Source organism: Podarcis raffonei, chromosome 5 (assembly GCF_027172205.1).
Source record: "Podarcis raffonei isolate rPodRaf1 chromosome 5, rPodRaf1.pri, whole genome shotgun sequence".
Lineage (NCBI taxonomy): Eukaryota > Metazoa > Chordata > Lepidosauria > Squamata > Lacertidae > Podarcis > Podarcis raffonei.
In genome coordinates this window covers 73,219,176-73,233,339 of record NC_070606.1, presented here as the reverse complement: position 1 = coordinate 73,233,339, position 14,164 = coordinate 73,219,176, and the positions used below count along the sequence as shown (strand labels likewise).

General features: G+C 41.9%; 1 protein-coding gene and 1 long non-coding RNA gene across 2 annotated transcripts; one reads left to right on the top strand and one right to left on the bottom strand.

Annotated features, from left to right (window-relative positions):
- Nucleotides 1–865: 865 nt before the first annotated feature.
- MRPL44 (mitochondrial ribosomal protein L44) lies at nucleotides 866–8,120 on the bottom strand. Its single transcript, XM_053390089.1, has 4 exons — nucleotides 7,920–8,120; nucleotides 4,550–5,018; nucleotides 2,888–3,066; nucleotides 866–1,639 (listed from the first exon to the last, which is right to left on the bottom strand). Exons 1-4 carry the CDS (start codon nucleotides 8,081–8,083, stop codon nucleotides 1,468–1,470), a joined length of 984 nt encoding a protein of 327 aa, XP_053246064.1. The 5' UTR covers nucleotides 8,084–8,120; the 3' UTR covers nucleotides 866–1,467.
- A 109-nt stretch (nucleotides 8,121–8,229) lies between these two features.
- Nucleotides 8,230–9,760, top strand: LOC128414591 (uncharacterized). Its single transcript, XR_008330689.1, has 2 exons — nucleotides 8,230–8,411; nucleotides 9,520–9,760. It is a non-coding gene; the product is annotated as an uncharacterized LOC128414591 (long non-coding RNA).
- Nucleotides 9,761–14,164: the final 4,404 nt, after the last annotated feature.

Genomic DNA, 14,164 nt, shown 5'->3' with positions numbered 1-14,164 from the left:
GAGATTGGGAGTGGGTGTATTCCATTTTTAGTTTCTGCATTTTCTGATTTCCTTGGGCTACGTATATATCATTCAGCAGCATATCTCCCCCTCACCCCGCCACACACACACACACCAGCGCATAACTGGTGTGTAGAATTGCTCTCTAAAAGCTCTCTATAGCTAATAGCAGCTTTTAGAATTAACATTTACTTTCACTTTAAGAAGCTAATTCAAGGTTTTAATGCCACAAATGCATTCCATTTTCAGAATAAAAAACCAGGAACTAAAAGCATGCTTGGGCATGCGTTAATGTTTTTTGAAAGCTATGATCAGCTGTCATTTTCATTTCTAAATCCCTATGTGCATAGCACAGTGGCAAATATATTTTTGCCTGCTCCATTGGAATGCTTGGTCTTGCACAATTCTTGTTCATTCCAGTGAGAGATGCATACACAGTAATAGTCCAGTAGAAATTTGCAGAAGCACACAACGGGCAAGTAGCAAAAGGGAACGTTGTTTGAAACTGAGTGAAGCCTTTTAAAGAATGTGTTGCAAACCAGCATTGCCCACTGGAATGCAGAACTTGGACCTGGGCATAAAACTATACACAGTCATGAATTCACTGAGTAATCAAGGAAGATGACACAATCTCAGTTCTACTTCCCCTTCAAGAGAGATACATTATCTTCTCTTCCAAGTATGGGAATTCAAATAAACAGAGTACAAAGGAATGAAGAACTGGCCTCTCTCCACAATGAAAGGAATGCTGAAGACAGTAGCTCATGTGAATCATTGCTACATATTGATTACTCTTTTTTTCAAACAGATTTAATCAACCGAGAGGAATTTTAAGTAGAAGGGAAAGAAAAATGGGATGCAAAGGTTAACATGTTTGTTGTAGCTTTTTACTCAGTTCCATTAATGCTAAGCATGCCTGATGAAATTAGCAGATATTTTTCATAATGGGTTTTGGAAGTAATGGAAATAGATGACTCTAGAGATTGGGATAATGGACTATATTGATTCTTTGGGATACATGAATAAATTAAAAGCTGATTTTCTTCCTTTTTTTGTTCCTTGTAATATGAGAAAATATATACAGCTGGGTAACTTTTGAAAGTTGTTGTGACACACAGATGTTCCGAAGACAGAGTCAGTACTAGCTGTTATATAACTCATATTTATGAGTTAATTTTATGCTATAGGGAAATCTGAAATGCAGTGTTGGCCTAAATTATACTAGCATTTTGTATTGTAGAGTTCCCTCAGTACTCTACACTTGCTCTGAGCCTATGCAACACAAGGTTTAATGGAGCTTTCAGCATACCATAATGCATGAATGCAAGAAAAAATATGTACCACAAACATGTTTATTAGCAGTAAGGGAAACTGGTATTTTCAAAATCTTAGTTTCTTAATAGTTCATTAAATCTTGTTCCTCTAAAATGTAGCATTCTTGCACACATAAGAAGTGACCTTTTCTGCCTAATTGCTGTTAATAGCATTTTCTGCTTTCTGCTCCCATTTTGGAGAAGAATAATCCCATGGCTTTCTGTTCTCAGTAAACCCATAAAGTTTCCGCAGGGCTACACGTGCAGCCTCTTCTTCAGCTGCTAATATTGTTTCAGCAGTACCTTCTGCCAGAAGCTTCTTATCACTGAAAAAGAGGAAATACTTTTATGAGAAGTCTTAATTAATTAATTAATTAATTAATACTGTGCATATAGATAAAGGTAAATAAGGTAAATGACCCTTGGACAGTTAAGTCCAGTCAAAGGCTACAATGGGATTGCAGCACTCATCTCACTTTCAGGCCAAGGGAGCCGGCGTTTGTCCACAAGCAGCTTTCTGGGTCATGTGGCCAGCATGACTAAACCACTTCTGGTGCAACAGAACACCATGATGGAAGCCAGAGTGCACAGAAACAACATTTACTATGTATATATGACAATATAGAAGGAAACAACAATACTGCCTTCCTTTTTCCTAAGTTGTATGTCCAAGTCCCAATGGGCCATGTGATAAATATTCACAGGCAATTTTAATTCACTGAGCCTCAACTTACATGCTGAGTAACAAGATCTAACAGATTCAGAATGAAGTCCAGTTAAGTACTTGGCAGGAAATAAACAACAGTCATGTTTATACAACCAAGAATTGAATTTGTAAGATTACTCCAAGCATTCAGAGAAGACAAGGAGATTGGAATGAACTATAAAACAGTAGTGATAACAAAGCTGATAATAGGACTAAGATAAAGTCAAGACAAAAGCTTGGTTATGTAATTAAATTCTCTCCTCCTCCCTTTTAAAGATTAAAAATACATCAGACTAAATCTGAGGCATTCACAGCAACCTAACATTTTGACATTACACTTTCTGTACTGACATTTCAAGGAAGTGAACAGTGAATCAGGCTAAAGAATGCCAGACAAGTCTCCTCTTGTCAGAACAGTCTGACACACATTTCTTGTACAACTGCCAAGCTGAAAGATTTATTGGTACACTGATACCTAACATTTTTGGAGAGTGGAAACTAACAGAAGCATGTAGCTTCTTTATAAGATGCATCTCACACCTTAGCAAAAAATGTGACTAGATAAAAAGCCAGTTCTGATTATCTTACCAACTAAATGGGGTAGAAGTGCCCACTAGGAGTGCCAATGCCACATCACAGGCCCTAGCAGATCTACTTGTGGGGGCATCACATTTGACTCACCAATATGCCATGGTTGATTCCCAGATTACATTGATTGCATGGTCAGGGCTTAGGCTGTGATATATTTCATGCACTGATTCAAATGCAACATCCACACATACAACCTGTGGGCCTAGAAGCAGGACAGGTATGATCTCACAATACACAGCAAGTAAGGTAATTCAAACCAGTCTCAGGTCTTACTAACCAATACAATCCAACGAAGTACAAGGGCAGTACAGTGCTAGCTCCTGACTGTCGAGTTAGTCTTGGTTCTGGAGCAGACACATTCCTCTTGGCCAGTTCCTCCAGCAGCAAGCCCATTGGGTTCATAACATTCCACATCTCAAACAGATCTTTTCCTATCATTTGAGGAATAAAGAAGTCCTGAATATAAAAATGGAAAATTTTCAGATGTCAATTCACTTTGATTCCTGGTATGTATTTTTAATTGATAATGATTGTTACAAAGAGCCATGGTTATAAATGTATCTTGTTAATTCTATTGTTCAAAGACAGAAAAACTTGATAGCCAACAGGCTGGGAGTAATACAGAGCACAGATTAATATTTTAAAATAAATGTTAAGAAATAAAAACATACAATCCTTTAAAGTCAAACAGAACTGTTAAGGATTACGTGGCTATGGGTTGTATCCAATGTTGATCATATTCTGAGCAGATCCACTAAAATGAATGAATGCATGACTAGCTTGCTCTGAGTAGAACCTAGTTGGATACATCTCTGTATTTCTTGCAAAGGCTAACTGCTGATACATCATGCTGTTTATGATGAACTAAGTATGCCTCTCTCAAGACACTTCACAATCAAGGACATTTTTATTTGCATATTAATAGGAAAAAGTTTCTTGTAGATTAATGCAGCTGAGATGAACACGTTGCATCCCTCTTTGGGGGACAGAGAAAGCTAGTCATTACGATTTGGTGCCTGTTCCCACCAACAGGCCTGCATGCAGATAAAGACATCAAGCATACAAGACAGCCTGCTAGTTATATCACATGTTCTCTGAAATCACCCACTAAAAGGACAGAGGTAGTTAAGCTAGTGGTCCTTCTGACCCGTGAAGGCAGTGCAAAGACCCAACCACATATTTGTGAAGTGCCTTGCCCCGAACTCAGGCCAGAGCCCTACTTATTGCAGTAGTTGTGCGTGCTGTAAGCAGACTAATAAACAATGCCATAGCACTATAGTTCTACTAATATAGCTGGACATGCATGCTTTGTAATTAGCAGTGGGAGCTCTCCAGTTTTCAGATGTCTGAATTAAATGTACATATGCAGGCCTTTGTCTCTTCCAAACCTTAATGCTTCATTTAACATTTTAAAAATAAAACATTTTAAAATCCCTGTTAGTATTTTGTATAATCCAGTTTTCAAAAGTAAGTTGGAGTGATATCAATGCATGAAAGCACCATGCCAAAAGAAGACTGGGTCATAGAGGTCACTGCACCTGAATTATTATTAATATTGTTATTAATTTAATTTGTATATCTGTAGATCTCAGGGCAGTTCCCAACTACAACTTGGGTAATACAGTAATATATAATGTAATCGAACCTATATTACATTATATATTACTGTATTTTCTAGGTGGAACATTGGTTTTCTTGGGCACAATTTACAAACACTCCTGCCATAAGCTGCTTGCAGCATTGTTTCTACTTCAATCACACACATGGAGTTAAAGCTAAGAGGATGGTTGTAGGAGATTACACACTATATGCTTGGGCAGCAGAATGCAATTTATCATTCCTTTAAGTGTTATGACAGAGAGCACTGTAGTCTTGGATGGGTGCCAAAGAACTATTAATTACGGCATACATAACAATGTTATAGTGCGCAATAACTTACCCTCACAAAGATCTCTGTTCTCTGAGAGCCACTACTTTGAAGCAATGCTCCTATTACAGCAAAGAAAGTCTTCTGAAGCACATTAGGTGGCACAGGAAATTCTGCGCAAAGTGTGAAGTCTTGTAGAGACAGGTTTCTGGCCAAATAAGACACTAATTCCTCACTGGTAAGAAAGTTAACAAGTGCCTCAATGCCAGCTTGTGGAATTTTTGGATAGGCTTCTTCCAAGCACCGCGTGAGGTAAGATCGTGAAAAAGAGATACCCTTCAGAGAAAGTTCATTATTATCCTTGAGATTAAGGGCAATTGCTTCTTTGTCTAGTCCCAGTTCTTGGCGTCTCGACTCTTCTTGTTTAATATAACAACGGTTAACAAATGCAGTTTTGAGGAATTCCAATGAAAACTTCTCATGCAACCGGTGGCTAAAAGCCTGTATTTCTGCATGGTAATCCCAGTTAGGTTTCTCAGAGCTAAATAATGACAAAAAGCAAGAAAACAATAATGATAGGCATTTGAATGGGATGGAGAACCTGTGGCCCTGCTATGTTGTCGGATTACAACCCTCATTATCCATGACTATTGGCCATGCCAGCTGGGGCTGATGGAGTCCAATCACAGATTGTCCATCCCAACTCTAGCCGATCATTCTGAACTAGATTTTACAAAACAAATATTACATTCCCAATTGTTCCATGTTTTGTTTCTGACAGTTTAGGAAAACCTTGAGTGCAAGAATGCAAAGCTTAATAATGCATTATGCCCAATAACACAAGTTATTTGCTGTTAGCTTAAACATTTTGGGAAGAGAGAATCTGATGAACCCATAGTCCCTTAATTTCAATGGCTCTACTCTTATTATGACTTAGTTGAATATCATCCACTATCTTTAATTACATAAGCTTTAATTTACTGTACATTAATTTATGCAAGGGTAAACTGTCTAATGTTGAACAAAGTGGCAAAAAGGCAGGCATAAAATTCATGTAGAAATCAAATGCTTCGGTCTGGTTTGCACATCCTGCTAAGCCAAAGTGAAACTATTGTTAATCAAGCCATTGTTTATTAAACAAGGACAAGTCGCCCCACATACAATCAAACAGCTCTTGGCTTGTTTCATGCGGTTGGCTTGTTTAACTCCTGCCTACTTTGCACTCCCTGTCAGACATCCTGAAAGCCTTTGCAGTGTCATACTGCTGGAGTTGCCTCACTGTGACACCATGCCTCTTCCCACAGATCAAGAATGAAAAAACACTCTCAAAGTCAAGCAATAAAGTGTTTCTTAACCTTTTCCTGCTCTACTTTGCATCCTTACTTTGAATCCTCAGCATGAGTCCCCAGCAGGTATTTAACTACTGGCTAAAATGTAAGTGAATGATGAAATGCTTTATCGGAAATAATTGACTTTTAGTCCATAATGGGAGAAATCCATGTATTTTTCACTATGGTCAATAGTTACTTACAAACTAAAATTTGGAACATGTGTGGCAAGTAAGTCCAGCTTAGCCAGTTGGTTAGTATGCCATTTGAAGGGCTGACTACAAACTTTCAATTAAGTCACTTTTTATAGATTATACTCAATTCCAGTTTTACCTATCCCCTCATTATAGCATTTTGAACTGTGATGATTTATGGCTTTTTTATTCTATACAGTCTTACCTCGGGTTACAGACGCTTCAGGTTACGTCTTTTCGGGTTGCGGACCACCGAAACCCGGAAGTACCAGAACGGGTTAGTTCTGGGTTTCAGTGGTCGCGCATGCACAGAAGCCCTAAATCGTGCTTTGCTCATAAGCGCTGAATCGCAACCCGCACGTGCGCAGACGCGGGTTGCGAATGCTGCAGGTTGCGAACGTGCATCCCGCATGGATCACATTCACAACCCAAGCGTCCACTGTATTGTGATGAGCTATGGTTTTGATTGACTGAAAAACCTGACATCTCAACTCAAGTTGATATTCCATGCATCTGATTATAAGTGTTCTCTGATCCCCTAAAACTTACGTCATGGGGCGGGAGCCACCCTGAAGCCTTTGTGGATGCAAATATATACAGAGGCAATATATATAGTACACACTATTACATTAGCGTAGCCAGTGGTGTGGGGGGGGGGAGCTGCCCCCCTTCAAGTAAATAAATAAGAGGACTTAACTGACCAATTGTGTCGCAGATAACTCAGTTTTGCCCCCCCACATAAAGCCTGCCCCTCCCTAAAATAAATCCCAGTTACACCCATGCACTCTTAAACATATGGGGAGCCCCCATTTCAGACACTATGACAGCCTTCCTTCCCTACCATTTTTTTACCAACCAGTATCAGGCTGGGTGGCGCTGTGGGTAAAAGCCTCAGTGCCTAGGGCTTGCCGATCGAAAGGTCGGCGGTTCGAATCCCCGCGGCGGGGTGCGCTCCTGTTGCTCGGTCCCAGCGCCTGTCAACCTAGCAGTTCGAAAGCACCCCCGGGTGCAAGTAGATAAATAGGGACCGCTTACTGGCGGGAAGGTAAACGGCGTTTCCGTGCGCTGCGCTGGTGCTGGCTCGCCAGAGCAGCTTCGTCACGCTGGCCACGTGACCCGGAAGTGTCTCCGGACAGCGCTGGCCCCAGGCCTCTTAAGTGAGATGGGCGCACAACCCTAGAGTCTGTCAAGACTGGCCCGTACGGGCAGGGGTACCTTTACCTTTATCAGGCTGGCACTTGCCCTGGTGTCTGCTGAAGACATTCTTATTTAGGCAAGCCTATCCACAGGTTTAGAAAAAATGCATGAGTATTAATTTACATTATCATGCTTTTTAACTTCCTGCATGTTTCAAATTATGGCTGCGGAGATTTTAGCAATATAACTTTATTATTATTTTTTCATAAGCAGCCTTGAGGCTTCTCTCTCTCCCCACCCCCACCCCGCCCTACCATCAAGCGGTAATTTATTTAAAAATGAAAATAATTAATTAAAATAACTAAAAATAAATACTCCACGACTGACAGCGGCAACCCGTCTCTCTCTCGCCAGCCCACCTCCTCAAAAGAAGTCACTTTGCAAGCCCGGCAAAGTGATAAGACGGGGCTGTTTGAAACAGCCTGTTTAGGGGGCGGGGGACAAAAACCCTGCCATTCCCACGTTCCTTTCTTCCTTTCCCGAGTTTCTGACACGCATCCCGCCAAAGAAACCTTTTCGGCTCCTGATTTCTCCTCAACCCCAGAAGCAAGCGAAGGCAGCAGCCCTACTCGACGAGGGACGCTCGTTAGCCGAAGGTCAAAGCTCTGCCTTAGGGAAGGAGACGGGCGGGAAGGCGAGCAGCCCTCGTCCCCGCTCTTTCTAAGCCTCCGTCCTCCCAACAGGCAGGCAGGCAGGCATCCTCCTTCCCCCCTCTTCTCTCACCGGGGCCTCGGGGTCTCGAGCAGCCGCTGCTGCTCCACATACGCGCGGACCCAACGCTGCTTATCTCGGCGCGGCTGAGGGCGGAGCGCGACGCGTCCCGGCGCGGCAGAGAGTAAGCGGTGGGAGCCCTCAAGGAACAGAGGCCGAAGCAGCGCGGACGCCATTTTCCATCGAAGGGAGGAAGGCAGGGAGGGAAAGGAGCGGGGGACCAGGCGCACCGGCTGCCCCGCCGTACGGAAACAAGCGCCGCGTCATTTTCTGTTCCGGCCAAGTTCGGGACTGGGGTTTTTTTCTTAGCTGTAGAAAGGTGAATGAGAAAAGTGTAGGGCAGGTTTGCCCCTACGAACAGGTGAGGGCGAATGACGTGTAAATGACGTGTGGCCACGGTGGTCCTCATCTGGACAGGGATAGCCAGTGTTCCCGATGTTCTGGTAACCTCTAGGTTGCATCCAGGGCCGGATTTAGGTTTGATGAGGCTCTAAGCTACTGAAGGTAATGGGGCCCATTATATGTCTAGCTGTCCTTTGTCAACAACAAATTGTCGCTGTTTCTTGTGTTGAATAAAGCCATTTGCACATGTTGCCATGCAATCAGTCCATGCAGAATGTAGGCACCCTATATATAGAAATGAGCAAACCAGTGATATTTTAGGGAGCAGGCTAGCAGGTGGGGCCCGTTACTTACATCATAGGAGCCTACACAACACAAAACACTGTTGCTGTATGTAGGTTTTATTTTATTTGTTTTTTTATCTTATATTTTGGAAATGTACATCCAGTGGTTTTTTTCTCTTTAAGTTTTTTGGGGGCCCCCAAGAAAGTGGGTTCCTAAGCTATAGCTTGTTTAGCTTATATGTAAATCTGGCACTGGTTGGATCACTGAAGGTGGTTTGGAAACTTCAGCTGGTGTAGAATTCAAGTGGCCAAGTTGCTCAGCGGGGCAGGATGGTTTGAGCATATTTCACCGATCCTGGCTTGATAGCTCTGGCTGTTAGTTCCCAGGCCCAATTCAAAGTGCTGGTTTTTACCGATAAATCCTTATACGGCTCAGGGCTGCAATATTTCAAGGTTTGCCTCTCTCTCCATATGATCCAACCTGGATCCTAAGATCTTCTTCTGAGGTGCTTCTTCATGTGCCTCAAGAGGTCCGGAGGTTGATTAACGTTCTATGGCCTTTTAAACATGTTTGTGTCTTATCGATTTGTTTTTGTTCCACTATGTATTTTGTGTTCTCGTTTTGTGTTCTTACGTTGTGAATTGCCATGTGATCTTCAGATGAAGGGCAATACAGAGAAAGAGGCCAGAAATATGGGCTTAAACTGGGCAGTTCCAGATTTATAATCTTTGCTCAGCCATAAATTTATTGGGTGGTCTTCAGACTGTCCTTATCTGTCAGCCCGGCCTACCTCACTGGGCTGCAGTGAGGACTGACAAAAAACACCGGGTGATGAATGTAAGCCTTTCTGAGTTGTTTTAAGTAAAATTGTTTGATATAGAAGGAAGTGGAAAAGTTTTGAATAGTTTTTGGGAGTGTGGTTATTGGTTTGCTTTTGTTTGTTTTATTATGTATTTTATGTTCTCATTTTGTGTACGGTATATAGGTTGTGAACCACACTGTGATCTTCAGATGAGGTCTTATCTTTAAGAACCATTCCAGAGGATAGCATTGCATATCTTGTCTGTAATGCTATTTAACATCTGTAGGAAGTGATTAGATCTGGAGCACAATGTACATTGATGATATCTCAACTATTTCTTTGTTAACATCTGAATTGGGAATGGCTGTGTAGGCCCTAGATCGGTGCCTGGGTGCTATTGCTCTCCAACATGAGTTTTAATCAACTTTCCTGGCCTTGTCATCACTATTACCTTGAGATTCTATTACCTACATCACTATTAACTGCCTGAAATTCTAGGCAAAGACCTATCTTAAAAGGTGCTTTGTTTTAATCCCCAAACTTGTGCTTTAGTTACCTTATACAGGCTTCTAACAAATGAGTCAGCAACTTCTGAGAGTTCCCGAGTTCTTTATGAAAAGGTTTGTTTTGATCAAAATACATTACATTTGGGAATAAAATGTGCATCCAATTTGGCCAGGACTAATAGTCATGGCACTAACTACTGGTGCTGAAGAAACTGAAATTGACCAATTCTATGAAGACTTACAAGACCTTATAGAAGTGATACCAAAGAAGGATGTTCTTCTCATTATAGGGGATTGGAATGCTAAAGTAGGGAATCAAGAGATAAAAGGAACAACTGGCAAGTTTGGCCTTGGAGATCAAAACGAAGCAGGGCAAAGGCTAATAGAGTTCTGCCAAGAGAACAAGCTGGTCATCACAAACACACTTTTCCAACAACACAAGAGATGACTCTACACATGGACATCACCAGATGGGCAACATCGAAATCAGATTGATTATATTCTCTGCAGCCAAAGATGGAGAAGCTCTATACAGTCAGCAAAAACAAGACCTGGAGCTGACTGTGGCTCAGATCATCAGCTTCTTATAGCAAAATTCAAGCTTAAACTGAAGAAAGTAGGAAAAGCCACTGGGCCGGTAAGATCTAAACCAAATCCCTTATGAATACACAGTGGAAGTGAGGAACAGGTTTAAGGATTTAGATTTGCTGGACAAAGTGCCTGAAGAACTATGGGTGGAGGCTCGCAACATTATACAGGAGGCAGCAACTAAAACCATCCCAATGAAAAAGAAATGCAAGAAAGCAAAGTGGCTGTCCAACGAGGCCTTACAAATAGCGGGGGAGAGAAGGCAAGCAAAATGTGAGGGAGATAGTGAAAGATACAGGAAATTGAATGCAGATTTCCAAAGAATAGCAAGGAGAGACAAGAAGGCCTTCTTAAACGAGCAATGCAAAGAAATAGAGGAAAACAACAGAATGGGAAGAACCAGAGTTCTGTTCAAGGAAATCGGAAATATGAAAGGAACATTTTGTACAAAGATTACCATAATAAAGGCCAAAAGTGGTAAGGACCTAACAGAAGCAGAAGACATCAAGAAGAGGTGGCAAGAATACACAGAGGAATTATACCAGAAAGATATGGATGTCTCGTACACCCCAGGTAGTGTGGTTGCTGACCTTGAGCCAGACATCCTGGAGAGTGAAGTCAGATGGGCCTTAGAAAGCACTGCAAATAACAAGGCCAGTGGAAGTGATGGTATTCCAGCTGAACTATTTAAAATTGTAAAAGATGATGCTGTTAAGGTGCTACACTCAATATGCCAGCAAGTTTGGAAAACTCAGCAGTGGCCAGAGGATTGGAGATCAGTCTACATCCCAATCCCAAAGAAGGGAAGTGCCAAAGAATGCTCCAACTACCGCACAGTTGCACTCATTTCACACGCTAGCAAGGTTATGCTTAAAATTCTACAAGGAAGGCTCAAGCAGTATTTGGACCGAGAACTCCCAGAAGTGCAAGCTGGATTTAGAAGAGGCAGAGGAACCAGAGACCAAATTGCAAACATGCGCTGGATTATGGAGAAAGCTAGAGAGTTCCAGAAAGACATCTACTTCTGCTTCATTGACTGTGCAAAAGCCTTTGACTGTGTCGACCACAGCAAACTATGGCAAGTTCTTAAAGAAATGGGAGTGCCTAATCACCTCATCTGTCTCCTGAGAAATCTCTATGTGGGACAAGAAGCTACAGTTAGAACTGGATATGGAACAACTGATTGGTTCAAAATTGGGAAAGGAGTACGACAAGGCTGTATATTGTCTCCCTGCTTATTTAACTTATATGCAGAATTCATCATGCGAAAGGCTGGGCTGGATGAATCCCAAGCCGGAATTAAGATTGCCGGAAGAAATATCAACAACCTCAGATATGCAGATGACACAACCTTGATGGCAGAAAGTGAGGAGGAATTAAAGAACCTTTTATTGAGGGTGAAAGAGGAGAGCACAAAATATGGTCTGAAGCTCAACATCAAAAAAACGAAGATCATGGCCACTGGTCCCATCACCTCCCGGCAAATAGAAGGGGAAGAAATGGAGGCAGTAAGAGATTTTACTTTCTTGGACTCCATGACCACTGCAGATGGTGACAGCAGTCATGAAATTAAAAGATGCCTGCTTCTTGGGAGAAAAGCAATGACAAACCTAGACAGCATCTTAAAAAGTAGAGACATCACCTTGCCAACAAAGGTCCGTATAGTAAAAGCCATGGTTTTCCCAGTAGTGATGTATGGAAGTGAGAGCTGGACCATAAAGAAGGCTGATTGCCGAATAATTGATGCTTTTGAATTATGGTGCTGGAGGAGACTCTTGAGAGTCCCATGGACTGCAAGAAGATCAAACGTATCCATTCTTAAGGAAATCAGCCCTGAGTGCTCACTGGAAGGACAGATCGTGAAGCTGAGGCTCCAATACTTTGGCCACCTCATGAGAAGAGAAGACTCCCTGGAAAAGACCCTGGTGTTGGGAAAGATGAAGGGCACAATGAGAAGGAGACGACAGAGGACGAGATGGTTGGATGGTGTTCTCGAGGCTGCCAGCATGCTGCGGGGGGACAGTGGGGGACAGGAGGGCCTGGCGTGCTCTGGTCCATGGGGTCACGAAGAGTCGGACATGACTAAATGACTAAACAACAACAACAACAACAATAGTCACGGTCTTGGTTCTCCTCAGCCAAAGCAAGTAATTTACAAATATTGCAGAGTTCTGCTACAGTGCTCCCACAACTATCCTGAACGAAGCTTATTAACTCTTTTTGTTTTAGCCATAAGCAATGGCTTGGTTCAAACATCATGGTAAGCTAAACTATGGTTTACTGGGACATGAATGTGCAGACTTGTGGAGAGGAGCTTGCAGCTGCATTTATCCTCCTCAATCTTTCTTCCTCCTACCCCATACTGAGCTCAGTCAAATGTGTTGTCCAGGCCCAGGATTATTAAGCTCCTTCGTCACTAACCATTAGCTGTAGCCAAGAATAAAGCATGACATGCAAACCAGGCCAAGGGCTGCAGATGCTAACTGATCTGTCTTGCACATCACAGAGTAGCTGTATCATTACCGAGTTTAGTCACTAGGTAGCAATGGACTTTGACCAAACTGCGGGAGGCAGTGGAAGACAGGAGTGCCTGGCGTGCTCTGGTCCATGGGGTCACGAAGAGTCGGACACGACTAAACGACCAAACAGCAACAAGCAATGGACTTAACTCTTACGAGTGGAGTCAGGCAATTCCTGTCCTGTTATTACTGAAGAAATGTTGTAAGGTCTTGTCTAACTTCCATGAAAAAAAATGAAACAAAAAATGTGTGCTTCTTTCGCTGCTTCTCCCATACTAGCGGTGAAATAGCTGAAAGTTCACATTATGGGCAGTATCTCACTTCACACACTATTTAAAAATGGGGTAGGGTGAACAAAGAAACAGCATGACTAAATTGCAAAATTTTACTCCCACCTTTCCCTTCATTCTTAACTTTAAGAAAGCCTATTACTAGAGCCTATAAGCATATGTAGAAAATCTACTATTTGGTTCCTTTGCCAAGCTATTTGCTCTGCAAACACCTTCATCCACTATACTTACTCACTGCTGGTAACACATCAATTTGGATTTTGTATAGGGATAACTCCAAACACAGTTCTGCCTGATGTCTTTTGGTGCCTTCCACTTTCAATTTGGAAACTAAGGGTGAAATCCAGTGATGCACAAGATTTCCACTTATGCAACAAGACTTCATTTCCTTCCTCCTGCAGCCTATCACACACACATTTGCCTACTCCCCAACTCTTCAGATCTGATTTTGAAGGACGTGGGGGATATGGGAAGACAAGAAGCAGTCCCACTGTGCAAAGTGGCTATCCAGATGTCCATTTGTGCCTATCACACTGATATTTAAACAAATTAGCATACACTATTCTTAAAGATTTCAGCACTCAGCTCACCTAGCTTTTACTCATAAAAGTATTTAGGAGCAGGGCTTAATTCCACCCCACCCCCAAATAAATACTTTTCATGTCCATTTGTTTTTATTTGCCCAAAGAAGACAGATATTTTAAAATCCAACACAAAGTGTATATTAATGTAAGAAAATAAGAGTTGTGCAAATGGTTGAATTGAATAGAAATCTACGAGCAAGCAAAAAAATACAATCAATAATGGGAGTGGTGATTTTAGATGCAGTATATTGATCTAGACTGAGAGATATAAAAGCTTTTTTGTATGCTCCACACATCCAAAGGGCAAAAGGTACAGTTAATTGGAAAAATAAGAAATTAAA

What these genes read in the sequence shown, in the direction of transcription:
- MRPL44 (XM_053390089.1), bottom strand. Translation starts at nt 8,083, where the DNA reads ATGGCGTCCGCGCTGCTTCGGCCTCTGTTCCTTGAGGGCTCCCACCGC. An exon ending in CTCGAGACCCCGAGGCCCCG is followed by an intron (nt 5,019 to 7,919) that starts GTGAGAGAAGAG and finishes GTCATTATTTAG; the next exon opens with CTCTGAGAAACCTAACTGGG. An exon ending in GAACAGAGATCTTTGTGAGG is followed by an intron (nt 3,067 to 4,549) that starts GTAAGTTATTGC and finishes TTTTATATTCAG; the next exon opens with GACTTCTTTATTCCTCAAAT.